The sequence below is a fragment of the Musa acuminata genome, chromosome BXJ3-5 (assembly GCF_036884655.1).
Source record: "Musa acuminata AAA Group cultivar baxijiao chromosome BXJ3-5, Cavendish_Baxijiao_AAA, whole genome shotgun sequence".
NCBI classification, from domain to species: domain Eukaryota; kingdom Viridiplantae; phylum Streptophyta; class Magnoliopsida; order Zingiberales; family Musaceae; genus Musa; species Musa acuminata.
This window is the reverse complement of record NC_088353.1, coordinates 44,738,651-44,758,645: the sequence shown is the minus strand read 5'-3', so window position 1 is coordinate 44,758,645 and position 19,995 is coordinate 44,738,651. Positions and strand designations below refer to the sequence as shown.

Sequence of the window (19,995 nt, the reverse complement as noted above, 5' to 3'; positions counted from 1 at the left end):
TCCAATGTCCGACGAAATATATGTATATTTTAAAGCCGCGATAGATTCAGCGCATTTCCACATTAAATATTTGCAATAAAAACCCTAAACGCTCTCGCGTGCGCCTCGTCCGATCGAGGCCGTTCGCATCAGGATCAGACGGTCAGAATCATTTTCATTTTGTGCTTTATCAGTCTCCTCCCACTCTTCCCCCTTTCGCTTCCATCTCGACGCTGCTCGTCACCGTTCCCGACTCTGGGAGGCTCGTGTTGTGTATCCCGGTGTTTTCTCTATGGGAATTGGCTTAATGGATCGCCGATCAGCGATCGCCTTTAGCTCGGAGTTGTAAAGATCGCAGCTTTTTTGTCCTGGTCTCTCGGATTCCTTACGAAAATATGGCGTTGGCCCTGCCGGACGCCTCCAGGAATCACTATGCCTACTACGGGTTTCCCGTTGCCGGGGTTGGGATGTGAGGTTTTCCGATCGAAACATATCGTTAAGACTACTTTAAATGGTGAAAGATCAAATCTTTTTTCCAAGTCGTAGTGGTTTTGGGTTTTCGAGGCATGGAGCTGATAAAGTTTGTCTTTTTGGTTCTTTATTCCCCGTCGGTTGGTTTTTAGGTTAGTTCTATCTTTCTTTGTGTTCTTGCACTGGCCAATGAGATACCTGTGACGGTGCTGCCGGAGATGGGAGTTCGTTCTGTGATCGGAAGCGGAGGGGATGGGTTTGGCGGCGATGATTTGGAGGAACTGGGGATGCTGCTTCGGGAGCAGAGGAGGCAAGAGGCGATCGATCGAGAGAGGGAGCTGAATATCTTTCGGAGCGGCTCCGCCCCTCCCACCGTGGAGGGGTCCCTGAGTGCCGTCGGAGGGCTCTTTGGCCTGGAGGTTGGCGCCGGTGTGCCGAATATGTCGGAGCCGAAGAATGGAGATAGTTTCTTATCCGAGGAGGAGCTCCGTTCTAATCCGACTTACCTCTCTTACTACTATACTCATGTGAATCTGAATCCCCGGCTCCCACCGCCGGTGCTGTCCAAAGAGGACTGGAGGTCGACACATAGGCTTCAGGCGGGGAGATCAGTTCTCGAGGGGATTGGAGATAGAAGGAAATCGAACCGTTGGGGTGAACAGGTCGATATGTCTCTTTTCTCCCAGCAGCCACTGTTTAATTCACAGGAGCATGCTGTGGAGTCCAGGAAGGCCCCTTGCTCGGGGAATTGGCGGGATAATGGTGGAGATGGGTTGATCGGGCTTTCACTCAGTCGGCAGAAGAGCTTTGCTGATGTCCTTCAGGTGATTTCTAGCATCCCAAATTTCGTTTGTCTTCTTCTTTCCTTCTTACCATACGTTGCAACTTTTCCACCACATATCATTTCTTTTGGCTTACAGCGCATATTCTCCTGCTCTAAAATTAACAAGGCATGAGCTTTTACCGAAGTGATCTTTCATGTCTTGGTTATAAACGAAGGATCCTTTGGTGAAGAATCTCAAATTAGGTGCAGCTACCTTTATGCTCCGATGTATATTAGTCTGGGCATTTGACCAATATGATTCTCCATAAGACTGCGGTATTCATCAGATACCATGCTGCTGGATTCCTGGAAAATGATTGGGAGTGTGTTTAGTGGACATGGAATTAGCGAATACAATTGCCCGTTGTGATGTCTAAAATTGTCCGTTATTTGAGACAGATTGCAAGTGACATACAACTTGGTTGTTATTGTTGCAAAGCAGTCCAAAAACATTATGTATGTTATGTGGATGATACTATCAGTGATTTGAATGTGTTAGTAAGTTCACCAGGAGGCCGAATTTAGTTTAAACCCAATCCCAAATCTCCTGAAACTTGAACCAGGTAATATCACTAGCAATTAATGATTATTAATTAAAATTTTGAATTGCAAATTTAGCTAAACTTATTACAACTGTGCCATTTGGAGTTGTTGTAAACAGAAGTTTTTAATGTGACTGGTCTTTATCTTTGTTCACATTATGTATTATGATTCGTTGATAGCTGGTATTTTTTTTGAAACAAAAAAGCAGTTCCAGCACTTGGCATGATTTTTCACTATTGCTGCTTATGCAATCTCAATTTTTTGCAAGTGCATATAATTTGGAAGGTGCTAGATCTATTGTGTTTGCTAGCATTTCTCCTATGTCATCATGCATTACTTGTTCAAGGTTTTGCAGTTTGCAGATGCATATGTAAGGTGCTAGATCTATTTGTTGCAGTTTGCAGTTGCATATGTTCATGATTTTCAGTCATTTATTTTGTCCTAGGATTTGTAATTGGTCAAATCTTTCTCCTTTCTTCTTGCCTTTTTTCACTTCATTTTTTTATGGACAGTGTGAATCATAGATCAACTTATACTTCTGGTTATATTGCTGTTATTTTTCTCAGGATGACTTTGCGAGCAGAACTCCCATATCAAACCATCCATCACGCCCGCAAAGTCGTAATGCATATGCAAATAGTCTTGAAGCATTAAGTTCTGCTGATTCCCAGTTTTCTTTAAACAATCAAGTCTTAGCTTTAGGCAGGCAGCAAACTGGTGAATACGTCCAGTGCATCAATGGACTTCCACATGGTTTTGCAGCTGTTGAAGGTCCATCCCTTGAGAAAAGCACCACTCCTGACCCTCAGCTGGTTGCAAGGGCCCCTAGTCCTTGTTCGTCACCTTTTGGTCTGAGCGTTGGTGCTGATGGCCACAAAGACAAAGTCAATCTATCGGCTACAGTTGAATCTGATGACCTTATAGCTGCATTATCACATTTTAGCTTGTCAACTGATGGTGCAGTAACTGCTGCAAATGTATCTCAATCGGAGCTTCAAAGTGAGTTGGATGATCACCGGAAATTTTTTTTTGATTCTCTAGCCAATCAAGAAACACGCTCTATCATGAAGAACTCCGATCCACATTCGTTGAAGTCTTCGTACACTGATTCCACTGCTGGATGTAAGATGGAGGCAAGAAATTCAAGCTTGAGAGTCAATGATCCAAGCGAACCACACAGATCCACTATGTCGTCTGCCAATTCATATGTGAAAGCACCTTTACCTCTGGTTGCTAGTCCTGGTGGTTCATCTGGTTACTATCAGAACCTTGAGAGTGTAGACACAGCTTTTTCTGGAAGTGGATTGAGTGCTTATGCTGTTAATCCTTCATTTCCTTCAATCCTGCAGAATCAGACTGGCACAGGAACCATGAATCCTTTATTAGGAAGCGCTGCCTCTGCTTCAGCAATTGCATCTCTTGCTATGGACACCGGGGCTTTTGGATGTGGTATTTTTGCACCACCAAGTTTAGCTGGCCTAACGGACTTGCAAAATATCAGTCAAATTGGTAATCAATCAGCAGTAGCAGCTGTCCGAGCACAACTTAATGACCCTCTTTATGTTCAGCATATTAGGGCTGCTGAATATACTGCACAAGTTGCTGCTACCTATGGTGATTCTTCCATGGAGAGGGGTTACACAGGCAACTCTTGTGCAGATTTACCTGGTATCCAGAAAGCTCACATTGAATCATTACTTCAATCGCAGAAACAGTATGGCATCCCTCTTCTTGGCAAATCTGGGTCTCTGAATCAGGGTTACTATGCCAATCCTGCTTTTGGCCTGGGTTTAGCATATCCAGGAAGCCCTTTAGCAGGACAAATTGATTCCCCAGTTGGACCTGGCAGCCCTCTTAGGCTTGGTGAGCGCTCCATGCAGTTTCCTTACGGGTTGAGAAATCTGAATGGAGGTATCATGGGAGCTTGGCATTTTGATCCCGCTCGTAACATGGATGAACATTTTCCTTCCTCACTTTTAGAGGAGTTCAAGAACAATAAGACCAGATGCTTTGAACTTGCTGAGATTGCTGGCCACGTGGTTGAGTTTAGGTATTTCGAACTCAAATGCTACTCTCAAGTCTATATGCTTTTTTTTTGCTTTTTTTTTTTGACAGAACAGCTAGTTTACTGCAGTACAGAGGTCTAGCTAGCAATATTGTTGGATAAATATCAAATTGTTAACTAAAGTTCATGTTAGAATCTTAAATAGATGCCTTGAAAATAGTTACAACTAGTTGTAGTTTATTTAACATGGAGTAAGAAAATATCAACTTTAGTTAAATAAAGATTTTTCTAGAATTTTTGTAAGCAATCATTTCTTTTTCTATAAAGTTAAATTGGACTGTGCAACTAATGAATTGTCAGATCATCCCACTAAATGTTCACATCTGGTTGCATTTTGGATCCAGCTTTACAATGGCCAATTAATTTTGCCATCATTTACCTGTGGCCTGAAGTATTAGTTTGCATTTTAATTTTTTTAGAGTAAGTTATGGTCATTGTGTCAATTGAAATTGTTAATTTTTCATGTATGTGTGCAGCGGTGACCAGTATGGAAGTCGTTTTATACAGCAGAAACTTGAAACAGCTACACGCGAAGAGAAAAACATGGTTTTTGAAGAAATCATGCCCCGTGCTCTGTCTTTGATGACTGATGTTTTTGGCAATTATGTCGTACAGAAGGTATAGCAATTAGACTCTTCAACAGTTTAACTGTCAAGTTTAAATTATTTATGTAACACATATGTACCAAAATAGCTTACATTTGGTCTTGTTTTAGTTTCTTGAGCATGGATCTGCAGCTCAGAGAAGAGAACTGGCTGACCAGCTTAATGGACATGTTTTGGTTCTCAGCCTTCAAATGTATGGTTGTCGGGTAATTCAAAAGGTATTTTAGTCGAAGACAGCTCCATACATTTGATGACTTGATTATTTCAAATTTCTTTGTTTGAGATTTCGTATGTTTGTGACTTGTGTTGTTACTCCATAGAAAGTAAGTTGGATTGTGAAGATTTGTCCGTGATGGGAAACAAACCTTTTAGTCACTTTCTTCTCTCTTGTGATATTAAACTTCAAAATCCTACACCAATGTGAGAGACAAAAGCATATAATGCACATCACCCATATTTGAATGAATACACGTTTAACTGACGAAATTAAGCTTTTCTATAATGAAAAGCAATGTTGAGTTTTTTTTTTTTTTGAAGAGAGCATTTGCTAATAAATTGTATTTGGAGTTCTTCTGCTCCTGTTTGACTTCCTGGTCATTAAGTTCCTTGTTAAAAGCTTAGTTAGTGTTGGAAAATCAACTTATTGACCTATTGCACAGGCCATAGAAGTTGCTGATTTGGACCAGAAGAAAAAAATGGTTTTGGAGCTTGATGGACACATCATGCGTTGTGTACGTGACCAGAATGGAAACCATGTTATTCAGAAATGTATAGAGTGTGTTCCCCAGGATGCAATTCAGTTCATCATATCAACCTTCTATGATCAAGTTGTGACATTATCTACTCATCCATATGGCTGTCGTGTCATACAGGTTTATTGACCTTGGGTTTTATTATTCTTCAGAATATGGATGTTATGTGCATGCTGCTGCCTGTACTTCATGCTTAACAAATTTCTTTTGTTTCAGAGAGTCCTGGAGTATTGTGATGACAATAAGACTCAGCAGATTGTGATGGGAGAGATCTTGCAATCAGTTTGCTTGTTGGCCCAAAACCAGTATGGAAATTATGTTGTCCAGGTTCCTTCTCTATCTGGATTATCTTTTTAATGCTTGTCATAATTACATCAGTTAGCGACATTTTGCATCAGAGAAGGTTCATGTTTTATCAAGTAGTAGTAATTCTTAGCTTCCATAATTTCAATCTAAGATAACGTTTTCTGTTAGTTTTGTGCAGTTTTATGTGTCCTAGTGATTGTTCACGATGACCAATGCAGTGCCTTCTAATTGTTGTCACTGCTCAACTAATGTGATGACGTACAAAAGGGACGTTTTTCTTCCCTATAGGATATCCTTGAGCAAATATTTTTGTGATTACGAAAAACACATAGTTGCACAAGGTCATTTTTGGATATACTTTTAGATGATTATCGTATATAGGCATCTGCATATAAGTTTTGTGGGCCATATTTTACCGAGATTTTCTGCTTTTGATTTCTTACCCAAAATCATGAGTTACATTTATCAAACAAGTTGAAGTGGCATGAATGGCAGCTCATAATGAAAGAGCATTGGTTTTTTAAGAATCATAATTTCATTCTATAGTTTGGATCATGAGTTTTTCTGCTTTTCTTGGTTAAGTGAGAGGACTTGAGTAACATAATTTTCTCAATCTTTCGCTCCTTTGTTAAGGAGAAATCCAGATAGGCTTGATAGAGGAATAAGATTCTGCTGTTCAAAAAACAATAATTCAGGAAAACTGGTACATTATTGAAGATCTAGAAATATTCTGCCGTTCTGTTCCTCTTTACAGCTTGTGTAATATGTATACATGAAACCTGCATGGCTTGTGTTTTACTTGCTCATCTCTTAGTTAATGTTTCATCATGTGCAGCATTTGCAGTTTTTATTCTGTATGCTTGTAATTTCTTCAGATTTGAAATTAATTTTTTGGCAGCATGTTTTGGAGCATGGGAAACCTAGCGAGAGGTCTTGCATCATTAAGAAGTTAGCTGGACAGATAGTTCAGATGAGTCTGCAGAAGTTTGCCTCAAATGTTGTCGAAAAGTGTTTGACTTTTGGTAGTCTTGAGGAACGACAAATTCTGGTGAATGAGATGCTTGGTTCAACTGATGAGAATGAGCCCCTCCAGGTTCCTTTCTCCTATCACTCAAAATGTTTTCTGAATTATGATATTATGCAGTTTTCTGGGGTTACCAAATTATTTAGATCCAATATTCTGCATTTGGTTTCAAGAACATGGCTACAGGGGCTAGCCTTTTCCTTAAAATGCTCATGCAGTTTGAAAATTTTCTTTTTCTCCTTATTAGATATCTGTTGAAAATCTGACACTTATAGAATAGGAAACTAGACAGAAGAAAAAAAAAAAAAAAGACTATGGTGCTTATTTTTTCCTCTCTGTGGGTGTCAGGCCATGATGAAAGATCAGTTTGCTAACTACGTTGTACAGAAAGTACTGGAGACTTGTGATGATCAGCAACGTGAGTTGATTCTCTCACGGATAAAGGTCCACTTGAACGCTCTGAAGAAATATACTTACGGAAAGCATATAGTTGCTCGTGTAGAAAAACTTGTTGCCGCAGGGGGTAAGGCATACTAGTCTCTTTTAGATTTCCCTTTAGTAGGTTTGATTATATTTCCTGTACTTGCTAAATAAAGACCAAAGGGTGGATAAAGGCAGAAGTCCTTGACGTATAGGGTCCCCAAGCTTTTTTTTGTTTTTGTTTTGTTTTTTGGGTCAATTTACTCCCTAAACCTTGACTAACCTTTCGACCAAGTTGATCGCCAGCTTCCATAGTAAGCATCGATGAAAAGCTGGTATAGGTGTATGGTAGGCTTCGCTTGCTGACCTGACAAATGTTGGCGAGAAAGAGTCATCGGGCCTGCCCACATTAGTTGGCTAGTTAAGTCAAGTTCGATGTGCCCTAAATTCAGTTGACATTTATGTCGGATTCGTAAGGGAACCCCTATCGTGCAGCCATGTTAGGTTTTCACGAAGAAGGCACATGAAAAGAAGCCTATGGTAAGATATGATAAAATGTATGTTTTTGAGTCGATCATCAAAAAGCACCAGTGGTGTAATTTACCAAAGACCATGATATAACTTTTATCGATGTCGTCAGCATTGACTTGTCTGGAACTCATGCTGACTATTTTTTGCCACTGCTGGCACTGGTATTGCTTTGCTCCTCTAACCTCCTGTTCCTTCTCCATCTGATCCTGCTACTTGTTTGTGTTTTGCAGAAAGGAGGCTTGGATTGCAGAGCCAGCAGCATGCCTCATCCATGGCACGAGGATGACATTGTACTGCTGCCGAGGCTAGTGTGAGCTCCCAGCTTTAGGTAAGGCTGCTGATATAGGAGGCTGAAAAGTGTTGTTTGTGCTGGAAGTTGTACATTCTTTAGGCGAACAGTGGTTTTATCGGGATGCTGTTTGCTGTATCTGATGCGCCTCCCTTCCCCCCCTTCTTCCCTTGCAGCGGAGATATAATTAATAGTTGGTCTTTATGGCTGCTGTAAAGGGAGAATCGATAGTATGACTGTACAAATGTCGACTGTTTAGGCCTTCGGGGAAGGGAAGCTTGTTTTCTATTTCCTGTTTCATTTGAACATGAGAATTTTTTTTTGTTTACCTGACAATACAATTTTGATGGTCCATAAATCATTCCAACCTCTTTAATGTTTACCTATCTATCTATCTATCTTGTGTATTTTCTTTTTCTTTTATGTATTTTCTTGATGTATGTATGCATGTATGTATGTATTCATATACGCCTTTCTTCTCATCAATCGTCTCTAAAGGGCGATGCAAAAGATAAAAGCCCTGGTAAGCTCCCCAGGATCTGCATCATCGATCACTCATCTCGAGCAACACCGATGTCGGATGGATCTTCCACGAAAAATGTCTTCGGCGTGATTCTAACCCGTTACATGTACGGGTCGCTCACACCTTATGCGGGTCTGCAACGATGGTGATGAGATGGAAGCGGTCGAGATCTATAACAAAATCTTATATATATATATATATATATATATATATATATATTTATATACAAATTTTCTTATTGTTATTTATTTTCTTTGAATACGATGGGGCGGAAGAAGTCGTGTAAGGCGCTGGATGTTCCACGTTGCGGGATCAGCGACCCTTCGATCGAGGCGCCAGCCGAGTCCTGGCCGACCGATCGATGGAGTATGAATAATGAAACGAGGATCCTCCGGGACCACAAACGTGCGAGAAAAAACCCACGACGCTTGCCGCGCCTCCGGGCTTTCCACGCGTCCCGACAGCGAGAGCGAGAGAGACCAGACGGACAGCGATGGACGGTAGGGATACGTCTGCTCTGGTGGGAAAAGCGTAGCACGTGGAAGCCAGCCGTGACGCATGCTTTTACTACACGTTTCTCGTTACCCTGCCTCCTCGGCCTGCCGTTCGGTTCGCGATGACGACGTGTGCCTGTGGGACCCTTGGTAGATCCATCGCCCTCTCGAACTATACCCAAAGTAGGTCTCGAGGTGTCGGGGTTATGAGCATGACACGTATGTTTCTGCCACCACGGCCGACCATGGCCTCCCCCGTCCTCTCTTTTTATCTTCCACCGATTCGAATTCCAAAGGGATCGAAGCGACGAAGAAAAGAGAGAAAGGAAACGGGTCGATACCTTGTTTTAATTTCGTCGTGCGTACCTCGGAAATGGTGGATATCTGTTGTGGCGTGGTGAACTGCGGCGCCGAGGCGGCGGCGATGAGGTCCGCCGAGCCGGGATCGCGAGGGGCCAGGCGGCGCCGGATGGAGATCCGGCGGCTCAGGTTCGACGCGGAGTCGGAGGCACCAGCGGTGGAGGACGAACCAAGTGGAAAGCGGCAGAGGATGGACGGCGGCATCGCTGCCGGGAGCGCGGAGAAATCCGGGTCGACGTCGGGTGGGGGCTCCAGTCCCCAGCATACTGTGGCCGCGCCGGAGGAATTGGATCTGTCCGATCGTTTCCCGAGGTTCGGGATGGCGACGGTATGCGGGCGGCGGAGGGACATGGAGGACGCCGTTTCCATTCGTCCCGATTTCGTTGGGGGAGACCATCGAATACCGGCGAGGCACCATTTCTTTGGCGTCTTTGATGGCCATGGCTGCTCCCATGTGGGATACCGCCCTTACTCCGTTCCAACTCTCTTCCTCACTATTCTCAGCTCTTCTCCGATCGCTGATCTGTTCTTCTGCCCCTTACAGGTGGCCTCGCTCTGTAAGGATCGGATGCACGAGGTGGTGGCGGAGGAGGTGGAGACGCTGGCGCCGTGTGCCGGCACGCCGTCGCAGGCATGGAGGGTGGCGATGGAGAGGAGCTTCGCCCGGATGGACTCGGAGGCTGTGGACGGTGGCGGCGGAGGAGGCGGCGGCGGCGGGCGACCGAGCCCGGACTGCCGGTGCGAGCTCCAGCCGCCGAGGTGCGAGCACGTGGGGTCCACCGCCGTAGTCGCCGTCATCGGCCCTACCCGGATCGTCGTCGCCAACTGCGGCGACTCCCGCGCCGTCCTCTGCCGCAACGGCGCGCCCATCCCCATCTCCTCCGATCACAAGGTACTAAGAGGAGAGGAGAAAAAAAATCTCTCCTTTTTCGTCTTTCAGCTTTAGCCCACCAGTGAGCGACCAAGTAACGATTTGAACCGACGAAATTGGTGTAAATCTGGCAGCCGGACCGGGAGGACGAGCTGCAGCGAATCGAAGCCATGGGGGGCCGGGTGATCTATTGGGACGGGGCGAGGGTTCTCGGAGTTCTCGCCATGTCTCGAGCCATAGGTAAGCTGGGAATCTACTCAAGTCTATTCCCTACACCCCTCTCCTGCTGCTGCTGCTGTGTTTGGGGAAGATCGTGGGCGCTAAAAACATGAACCACGGAACAGGAGACAGCTATTTGAAGCCGTACGTGGTGTCGGAGCCGGAGGTGACGGTGACGGAGAGGGAGGAGGGCGACGAGTGCCTGATCCTGGCGAGCGACGGGCTGTGGGACGTGGTGAGCAATGAGACTGCCTGTGGCATCGCAAGGATGTGCCTGCGGGGGGGCGGCGACGACGAAGAGGAGGAAGGAGGCGGCGGTGGTGATGCGTTGTGCTCGGACGCCGCTATATTGCTGACTAAGCTGGCCTTGGCGAGGCAGAGCGCGGATAACATCAGCGTGGTGGTCATCGACCTGCGAAGCAAGCCAAAGCGGAGGAGGACGGCGACGGCGACGGCGACGACGACGACGACTTGGTGACACCCCCAAGCCGTGGGTTTTCTTTATCTTCTATTATTATTATTATTATCCTGAGTTACGATTACGATCAAGAATTAGGTTACCTTGCAACTTGGATGCCATGATTGGTTGGTGGTGGAGAAAGACGAAAGAGCGAGGACGAGGCATACTTGTGAGTTCGTCAGAATGCACTTTTTTGTTGTTCTATTTGTCGATTATAATTGTCGATATATTTTATTTAAATGATGGGTAGTATTTGTTGTTGCTATCAGCATAAGACTCTGCTCGTTCCGAAATAACATATCCCACCAATGCTCGGTTGGTCAAATGCATCTCTCGTCACACGTATCATCATATCATCCGATAACATATGGCTGACGCCAAGCGATCCACAGATCATAGAGCCAATGGGGGGAGGAGAACATACTTTTTGACCTTTGGATTGCAGAGTGTGCTACGCTTATGGAGGAAAGAGCTTCCTTCGTCATCGAAACGTTCATGTAATATCGAACGCATCAAAGCCGTCCACGACCTCTGATTAATCTGATCTTATGTCATAATGGAAGTCTTTTTCATGTCGATTTAATTAATTCAAGCCAACTCTTTAAGATTCCTACATAGGGCATCAAAATAAATCTCATTAATTTACGTGGGCAAAAGAGTAGCAAAATCTTTTGGGAATAAAAGAATTTACCTGATCGTAGCATTAGCGCATATGTCGCTTAATTCATACAAATTTCTAAGCCATATATAAATAACAGACAATTCGACTATAATTCTAACTCGTATGAACTGACAATTCAAAGATTAAACAAATCATCAGCTTCCCTATGTATAGTTCCACTATATATGAACTGATAATTTCAACAATTCATCGACTATAATTTCTAAACAAATCATCAGCTATTCAACTATATATGAACTGAACTGATAATTCAACTCTAAAGAACAAACATATTGCAAGATATAAATATACATAGTCGATGATTAAACAAAATTAGCATCTGATCTTATTTGTCAAAGATAAATCCACCTCAAGTTTATCCTAATTGAGACTTTTGAGAAAAAAGACAAAAAAAAAAGCAACTGATATATCTTGAAGTGGCACGGGACGCTACTTTAAGCATGAAAACAACCACTCTATTGTAGAATTTAGACAAGGAGTGTGGAAACTTGGGAGACTAAGATTACAGGAGGATGTTTCCGATGACCATGGATTGAGCTTAATGATCAGAAACTAATATAATCAATAAACATATGTTCATTTAGTTACCTAATTTACCTGTGTACAGCAATGGCTCCTGCCACCAGCATTTGGTCCTTATTCTGTGGAATAAACATACGGTTGAACTCGCAGAAGAGCTAGAAACACTTTCGAAACCACAGGCCGTACATGATAAGCTCTTCACAAAACCACATCTGTTTCAGTTTCAGTGTTTCTGGCACATCAAAATCTTCCTGCTCGCATATGGGCCTTCGGCTGTATCACGGAGATTGGTCCGCCATCCCATGGCCTCAGCGATTTGTTGAATGTCATTGATAATGTATTTCAAATCACGAATATAAGCATGCCCACCAGGTCTTAGCATGCGGTCCATCTCCAGCAAGATGCTAGTGATGTTGCACCTGAATGTATGATCAGAACAAAAAAATCGTTAGCATAAATCTAGCAGTGAAGTAAGATAGAGCAACCTAATTCTTTATGTGCAACAGAAGAGATATATTTTCGTGCCAATTTCATATCAACTGACTGATGAGAACCATCAATTCAATGCCAAATTGGTTTTGAACCAGTTTATTACTGAAAATTGTGAAGGAAAAATTAAGGTCAATCATGAATACATCTTGGAATAGTGAGTTCATTTTCCAAGTAGATTACATCTACATGTTATCCTAACTGACCACATAGTCCATGTAACTTTCAACTACAAGACCTTTCTGCAGATAAAAGTAGGGCGAAAAGGGAAGGGAAGCGATGCAATATAACAGACAAATGAATTGACAAAGAGAACTTTGAGATTGTGAAAAATATTATTCAAAATGAAATAATCACTTACCTTTTCTGCTCTTCGGAGAAGAGGCCAAACGCATGCAGTAGATCATAAGTTCTTGGATACGTATCAAATGGTTCACACCTGCAGTCTAAAACTGTCAGCAAAATATTCACACCAGTACACAAGAAGCGACAACAAACTGGTGCGCATATCTCTGTGGTAGGTGGTGTGTGAATAGACAGCCAGCCAGACAGATAGAGAGGTAGATAGAAAGATAGCAAACATTTTTTAGGCTAATCATATATCTTAATCTAGCGGTGAAATTGTCCTCTCTATCTACCTCTCTATCCAGCAAAGAAATTGTTCCTGGCCTACCATCTTTGAGGCTGGAAATATAGCAAACATTTTGTGCAATAAGCATAAAAAACAATGGACCATACCAGTCATGAGTAACTCCTACAAGTCCCCGATCATATATTACAGGTAATGTGTTGGGTCCGCTATTAGGGACAACATTCATCACCCAGCAATCAATTTGATGGTTGATTAATGCGGAACCAAACCTGCAATTAAAGTTTATGATGGCTGATCAGTTAAACTGAACATTGCAACACAAAGTATGCCATTCAAGGGATTCAGTTTGAGCTACATGGATTTAAAAGCATGAAGATGGTGCTTGTTTCTCTTTGTTGTTAATAAGACTATAAATATAATATATTTTCATAGGGCAAGATATTACTATCCAAAGTCCAAGTGCCTTCTACTATGTGCATATTATCTTAATAAGACTCTGCAGCATTCAACATTACTATTCTGTAAAACATGAGGGAAAAAATAAAGATTCTAACGAAAAATTCAATTAAATATGTTTTCAAAAGAATTACCTTATGATGATCAATGGAGTGGCACAAAATACTTCAGTGGAAACAATAACCTTATCCATTATAAAGTTTGACCTGACTTGCTTTATGTTAATTATGTAGCCATAACAGTATGCCATCTTGGATTTTGTGGACAATTGATCCATACATACTATTATACACCTCAATATACCCTTATAAATCACATTCAAATTATAGATTTTTTTTTCTGGTTAATTCCTCTAATGGGAAAAAGAAAATACCCTCCAAATCCAGCCCTCATATCCATTACATTCCGCAGCTTCATTTTTTTCCAATGAAAAGCACGAACATAGCTTGCAAGTATGTCATCCCAATATCTCGATTCCGCCATAAAGAGCTCATTTTTTGCTATATAAGCATCCATCACAACAGCTTGAAGTCTTTGTGGTGGCTCCTGCAGACGGGCAGGCCACGTTGAAACATTTGCTCCATATCCAATCTCAGGAAGTCTGCTTATGCATGCCGTCATGTTCACATACCTGAAGAATATGCAGAACCAATTAGAACAAGAAAAAGAATTGCAAGAGTAATAGCTAAATTTAAGAAAAAAAGAAGCTCTACTGGTGTCAAAGAACCTAGATGTTCAATCCCATATTTTCTTAACTCAATCTTCGGGGAATGCAGACTCTCTAGAAACTAGAAATTCTAAAGAATCCACATGATGTTAAATAAAGTATTGAGTCAACATGGAAATCAGCTTGAGAATCTCCTTATTCAATTTAGATGTTCTAGGTTGTCGAAGGAATGGGAACGAAGCCAAGCAAAAAATAAATATAAATATGGAAAGTTCCACTTAGACCATAAATTTTCAATCTCCTGTGGGAGATAACTCCGAATATTCATTGGTATATCATGTATAAAAAATTTCAAACAAGTACACCAAGTAACAAAATACCAGCTGGAGTCTCGAGCAATGAAATATATTCAAGTTAATAAATATTTGCAAGCAAAATCTACAGATTACTTTATGAAACAAAGGTCAACAAGACAGAATGCATTTTGCATTGGGCTCAAGAAAATATCCTGTTACCAGCAATATTGGCATCACAAATTCTTAGAACACATGAAGAATATATATGGATATGCTGATCTGTCAACAATTCCTCAACTGTCCATGTTATCCTGAGGGAGTGAGGGGCCACTACACAAAAATGATAGCTTGCTGTGGACCGGTTCCATTAATTAAGCAGAATTAAAGGCAAAAGGTTTGACAAATACCAAACGTTGTCTGGATCATCATCTGCATTACATAATGGAGGCTGAGCTCCAGAATCACGACTCTCATAGCATGTATTGCTTAAAGGCTTCCGCCATATTGCAATATATCCTTCCTTCTTTACAAGTTCCCAACAAATCCTAGCTGCAAGGTCCTGCATCTCTATACATAAACTAAACTTGTGACCATAAATAGCAAAATGAAATTAATGCATGATAGAATGAGTTAAACATGGAAACAGAATGCTGACTCTTAATTTAGATGTGATAATTTTGATTGTAGAAGCAGGTCAACCAAAAAGGAGGACCAAATGAATGATAATGTATGCACTACAACAAGCACCCACAATAATTATAACTGAAGGTTTCTGACTTGCAATATGCATACCTGATGGTTCTTGTTCAATATGAAAAATCAAAACTATAAGTTTGTACGGTAATCTAAAGAGAAATTCCTTGAAGCTGGGAACAATTGATGTACCTCAAATTTTGTAACAGATATGATACAGAACTCTGATCAAGGGAAGAGCCCATTGCTGGCAAAATTTTCAGTTGGACTAATCCTTTTCAAAGAACAAGTTATCCCTTTACATATAAAATTAGTGAATCACATACTATGAACATTAGCCTGTCATGAATTTGAGTGACATTGTTACCAGGAAAACCCTGAAACTAGGAAGCCAAAATGAGCATAATTTGGACAACCTATAAGTCAGTCTCAATTTAACTCCAATAAAATGTACTTACAGCATTCAGTCTTAGAGTGTGATCTACATGACCATTCACCATACAAAAATATGAAATATTTTTTTTATAAAGAATGAAATAAAAAAATGAACGAAACTTGTCACTGTGAAAGTTAATCTCTCTCACCAAGATTCAAATCAACAGTATAAAACCAACATCATAATTAAAGTATTTATAGATATTCCCTTAATCCATTAGCCATAATGCACAAGAGCAAAAATAAAAATAAGCTACTGAAGTAAAACAAACTAAGACTCAGAAAAAAATGATTCATTGACCAATGTAGCATCTGATGAATGCAGAAAAAAACTTAAAACTTTAGGAAATAAGAAACACGACAAGCAGCTTTATGCAGTTTTGAACAGCTTTGGATGGTTGAGTAGGATAATTAAGAAAACATTACAAAGATGTGATCAAGTTTTGGCCACAGCAGATGTGGTTTATAAAATAAATCAGAGTTGATTCACAGAACCTTCACATTCACAATCTGCAACCAGATTGATTCTAAACATAGAATCGGTCACACTATAAATTTCTTTAGAAAATTTTACAATAAGGATATACCTATCCAAGCCTTCTGTTGGCTCGCTTCATGTTTATAAACTGGTTGTGCTGCCCAAACAAAGTAACCTCCAGCTCTTAGCATTCTGTTGACCTCAAGAAGCAGGATTCCATCTTCATCAAAAGTAGAAAACAAATTAGAAAAGCAATTCCAAGAGAGGTCTGGCAATCAAAGGAAGTTTTGTACCATTCCCTATTGGTTAAAATCTTTGACGAGTTTTACATATTGGTGGATTCTGACTTTCAGTTATTGGAAACCAAGAATTGTGAAAAACTATAAATATAAAACATACAAATTCATAGACCTCAAATTATGACCAGGCCCAACAGGATAATTGACACCAACTTGTTAACAAAATAATTTGTCCAAAATGCTTATGTCCAAGTTAAAAATAATACGCCATTCAAGTCATGGTACTCGTGGATACAGACAACAACTATTGAACGATGGTATATGGCATGTTGATTTTTAAGTTGAACTTTTGCAAGCTAAGAAGTGAGTAAAAATGACACTGTCACATACCATCACGGGTCCAATTTATTCTACATCTTGAACAATGAATTAAGTCAAATGCCTGACTTGGATATAACAATCGACGAGTTGCAAAAGCTGCCACCATTGCTGGCACACCCCGTTCAAGAGCAAACTGAATCTGATTCTCATGAACATCTTTTGGAGCTATTGACAAGGTGATCACATTTCGGGAGAGTAAGAAAGCACCAAAACTTGCTACTCCACAACCAATATCAAGAGCTACTCTTGTATGGTAACCAAATGCAATATCTGGAACCATCTGCACAGTCAGGTAGAAAAAAAACATTTAGAAGAAAAGAAAAAAAGCTTAAGAGAAGATCCAGAATTTGGTATCTCAAGAAAACTAAAATACCTTAGAGATCTGATTCAAATACTGATCTGCCCCATGAATAAACTGAGTTCCACCTCCAGGAAATTTGAATTTGTCTTTAACTTTTGTAATCCAATTTTGACCTCCTTTATCTTCAACCAAGCGTGTGTGAGGTACATTGCTAAACCATACCTGGAATAATTAAATACTAAAAATCTAAGAACATATCAAAGTGCCATGTGAAACAAAAATTTGCCTATGAAATTTTTGCAATGAACAACAGTCTAATTGTTGAATAATCTTCAAAGTGCAGTTCGGCTGCACATAAAGGAACTCTTAGTTGCACACCAACTAGAACATCAGTCTGCTTATTTGCAACTTCCACAAATCAGCAAACTGAATCTTAAAGAACTTTTAGGAAGAAAAGGCTGCTTGGTTAGAGAAACTAGTATATCATAATAAGCATCAGTTATAAGAACGACATAAGGTTATTCTTATGATATATCATCTTTTGGTAACTGTTTCAAGATTTTGCATCTCTTAAATTTATTAAGTTCCCATAAAGTTATAAGGCGCTAATTCATCTTCACCCTTACTGTTGTTTCACATACATTAGAATGATCATAAACCTTAATCCTCATGTAAGACAACATTTATGTAGTTAATTGAACCCATAAGTTTTAGTGTGGTGATAAACCTCGTCAATTTACATTGAGTTCTTGGCCATGGCATAAAAATTCGGGAACATGTCCAGTAGTCATATTCAATGTTTATAGAACTTATAGCTAAAGAAACTTCAAAAAGAGAAGTTTACTGATAAATTATTTTAGAACTCTCATATGATGCTATGCTCAGCAATAATCATGTTCATTAATCTGTGAAAATAAAATGCATGACTACTGACATCATAAAGGAAAGTCTGATTCGAATTTTGTTCCAGAAACCAAAATTCACATCATGGTCATAGAAGAGGGGTAAAAGAATAGCCTTTGATTTGCCTACCGTTCACTTTAATGCCTTTAAATCAGAGATTAAGGAAATTAGATGTAATTACTGAATTGTATGAAAATACCATAAGATTGAGTTTCAAATTTTTGTTAGCCCTAGAAAGAATTTATTCCATATTCTTTTTATGAGTGTGCTTAGTCTCGTGTTAATTTAAATCGATGGCTTTTCGCACAATAAAATGAATCACTAGCTTCTCACCTAACTTAAAATAGGACTTGTGGCATGAACTTTAAATCGAAGTTCTGGATCTCACCTACCTGACTGAATCTAGATAATTGAGCAATGAACACCTGCGGTGTTGTTTTTATAACAAATGGCTTGTTTTCCAGATCCTTGCACACAAATTAAATGAAGGAACTGAAGCCTCAAGCTTCTTGTGTCTCATCCCACCCGGATTTTTTTTTTCTGATAATTAAAAAGTATAACTTATGTCTATATACCAGTCAATATATTTACTTTGTGAGCATGATATTCTACACTATATGCATGCTTGATACTCCTCTTGTGAAGCTACATATGTGCTTCAGGGGATTTGTAAGCATTGTAATGGATTAAATGGATCTTGTTTCCAACTCTGATCCAGGTCTCCATAATATGATGATAAAAACCGTGCAAACAAGAAAATTAAAAGTATATCATATTCGTCAACTCCCACTGCACTTCCAAGTTGCACACGATTAACAATAAAACATGAGATTATATAATCTGAAGTTGCAGAGGAATTGAGAAAAATGATATGCAACTACTAATCTATGACTGACCGTGGGACTGAACTTCCATGAGCAACAGACGAGTAGGACTGTTTAGAGTGACAACTAGCATCAACTGAGACCTTAAGACTATTAACGGTTAAGACTATTTCTTAGAAAATTGGGGAGCCTGAAGAAGCAGGTCAAGAGAAAGAAAACCTCATCTCTGCTTCTGGGCCAAGGGATCGGCGTTTTGTAATCCTTGGGCGCCTGAACCAAGCAATTCAACCCCTTGCTCTGCTCAGGACAATGCCGCTCGAATTTTTCCCCTCTTATCGTAGACTGCAACCTCTCTATTGCCTCCACGTTATCCAAGCACGGAATATACTCCGACATGCTACTGGGGCACACTTTAAACTTGTTGATCCCAACCCTAACCCTCGTGTCCTCCCCTTCGCTATCCTTGCTAGTCCCATTCACCTCGTCGAAGACATCCACCACTTCTGAGTCCAGCGCGCCCACATCGAAATCGTCTCTCATGTTCCCTTCGTCGTCTACGACCCCGATTCTTTCTGGGAGTTGCGGAGGAGGCGGGGGTGGGGGCGGAGGGTGGGAAGGGATGGCCGGAGAGGCTGCATGGAGAGGAGGCGATAAGGAGGAGATCAGGGAGGAGACGTCTGCGGAGAAGTGAGCGTTGGGGGAGATGGCGACGTGGGGCGTGGCGCTGTCGAAGGAGGACACGACGGGGAAGCGGGGGTAGAAGGGGAGCTGGGGGTAGGAGGCGGAAGACCAGTGCTTGCCGAAGAAGAAGGCGGCCAAGCAGGCGGCGGCGACGGCGGAGATCCTGAGGAGGAGCGGTTTGAGCTCCCCGAACTCGCCGACGGCCTTCATACTTGGATTTGATCGAGACCGGCTACATCCTCCTATTGCTAGGCGAAGGGGTCGAGGCTTCGGGGGTTCACTTCGACTTGGATTCAATTGGGCTCGAACCCAACCAACGGATAGGCCCTTAGGAACAATTCCCATGGCCTCTGACTTGGTGGGTTCGACGGACTGGATTCTGGCGTTTCAGAAGAAAGGTAAAGCCCGTCTTTGGTTCGCATCGAAGGTATAGCCTGGATGTGATCGTACAACAGAGACGGATGCAAATGAAGTTTACACAAATAGCATCTGCAGGCGCCGTTCACCCTTCAGCATTCGGTGGTGGAGGTCATCGATGATGTTAACGATGATCTTGGAACACCTGTTCGAATCTCTTTCTTACCGTCCCGCTGCAGAAATCCTCTGCTAATCACACCAAAA

The 19,995-nt window shown here is 41.3% G+C and overlaps 3 protein-coding genes across 6 annotated transcripts; 2 read left to right on the top strand and 1 right to left on the bottom strand.

Moving 5' to 3' along the window:
* The first annotated feature begins 185 nt into the window (after positions 1-185).
* LOC135586062 (pumilio homolog 2-like) lies at positions 186-8,190 on the top strand. 2 transcript variants are annotated; one of them, XM_065152078.1, is made up of 10 exons: positions 187-493; positions 603-1,274; positions 2,383-3,866; positions 4,358-4,499; positions 4,597-4,704; positions 5,146-5,358; positions 5,455-5,565; positions 6,443-6,637; positions 6,917-7,091; positions 7,750-8,190. In XM_065152078.1, the coding sequence occupies exons 1-10, from the start codon at positions 491-493 to the stop codon at positions 7,803-7,805; spliced, it is 3,159 nt and encodes a 1,052-aa protein (XP_065008150.1). In that variant the 5' UTR covers positions 187-490; the 3' UTR covers positions 7,806-8,190. The 2 variants fall into 2 exon arrangements, with proteins under 2 accessions (XP_065008151.1, XP_065008150.1); XM_065152079.1 differs by lacking the exon at positions 6,917-7,091 and having other exon boundaries at positions 186-493.
* An 873-nt stretch (positions 8,191-9,063) lies between these two features.
* Positions 9,064-11,322, top strand: LOC135638747 (probable protein phosphatase 2C 30). Of its 3 annotated transcripts, none has more exons than XM_065152075.1 (6): positions 9,064-9,639; positions 9,730-10,077; positions 10,191-10,296; positions 10,401-10,749; positions 10,832-10,904; positions 11,005-11,322. In XM_065152075.1, exons 1-6 carry the CDS (start codon positions 9,199-9,201, stop codon positions 11,029-11,031), a joined length of 1,344 nt encoding a protein of 447 aa, XP_065008147.1. In that variant the 5' UTR covers positions 9,064-9,198; the 3' UTR covers positions 11,032-11,322. The 3 variants fall into 3 exon arrangements, with proteins under 3 accessions (XP_065008147.1, XP_065008148.1, XP_065008146.1); XM_065152076.1 differs by having other exon boundaries at positions 10,986-11,322; XM_065152074.1 differs by lacking the exon at positions 11,005-11,322 and having other exon boundaries at positions 10,832-11,003.
* A 338-nt stretch (positions 11,323-11,660) lies between these two features.
* Positions 11,661-19,734, bottom strand: LOC103986110 (probable methyltransferase PMT12). The gene is made up of 9 exons (XM_009403997.3): positions 18,913-19,734; positions 17,039-17,188; positions 16,675-16,945; positions 16,155-16,265; positions 14,847-15,006; positions 13,850-14,107; positions 13,167-13,289; positions 12,790-12,867; positions 11,661-12,358 (listed from the first exon to the last, which is right to left on the bottom strand). Exons 1-9 carry the CDS (start codon positions 19,717-19,719, stop codon positions 12,163-12,165), a joined length of 2,154 nt encoding a protein of 717 aa, XP_009402272.2. The 5' UTR covers positions 19,720-19,734; the 3' UTR covers positions 11,661-12,162.
* Between the last annotated feature and the right edge of the window lie 261 nt (positions 19,735-19,995).

Coding starts and splice junctions, on each gene's coding strand:
- LOC135586062 (XM_065152078.1), top strand. Junction 1,275..2,382: donor GCTTTGCTGATGTCCTTCAG/GTGATTTCTAGC, acceptor TATTTTTCTCAG/GATGACTTTGCGAGCAGAAC. Junction 5,359..5,454: donor ATGGCTGTCGTGTCATACAG/GTTTATTGACCT, acceptor CTTTTGTTTCAG/AGAGTCCTGGAGTATTGTGA.
- LOC135638747 (XM_065152074.1), top strand. CDS start 9,199: ATGGTGGATATCTGTTGTGGCGTGGTGAACTGCGGCGCCGAGGCGGCG. Junction 9,640..9,729: donor ATGGCCATGGCTGCTCCCAT/GTGGGATACCGC, acceptor TGCCCCTTACAG/GTGGCCTCGCTCTGTAAGGA. Junction 10,078..10,190: donor CCATCTCCTCCGATCACAAG/GTACTAAGAGGA, acceptor TAAATCTGGCAG/CCGGACCGGGAGGACGAGCT.
- LOC103986110 (XM_009403997.3), bottom strand. CDS start 19,719: ATGGGAATTGTTCCTAAGGGCCTATCCGTTGGTTGGGTTCGAGCCCAA. Junction 16,266..16,674: donor AATAAATTGGACCCGTGATG/GTATGTGACAGT, acceptor CTTTTGATGAAG/ATGGAATCCTGCTTCTTGAG. Junction 14,108..14,846: donor GATGATCCAGACAACGTTTG/GTATTTGTCAAA, acceptor CATATTCTTCAG/GTATGTGAACATGACGGCAT.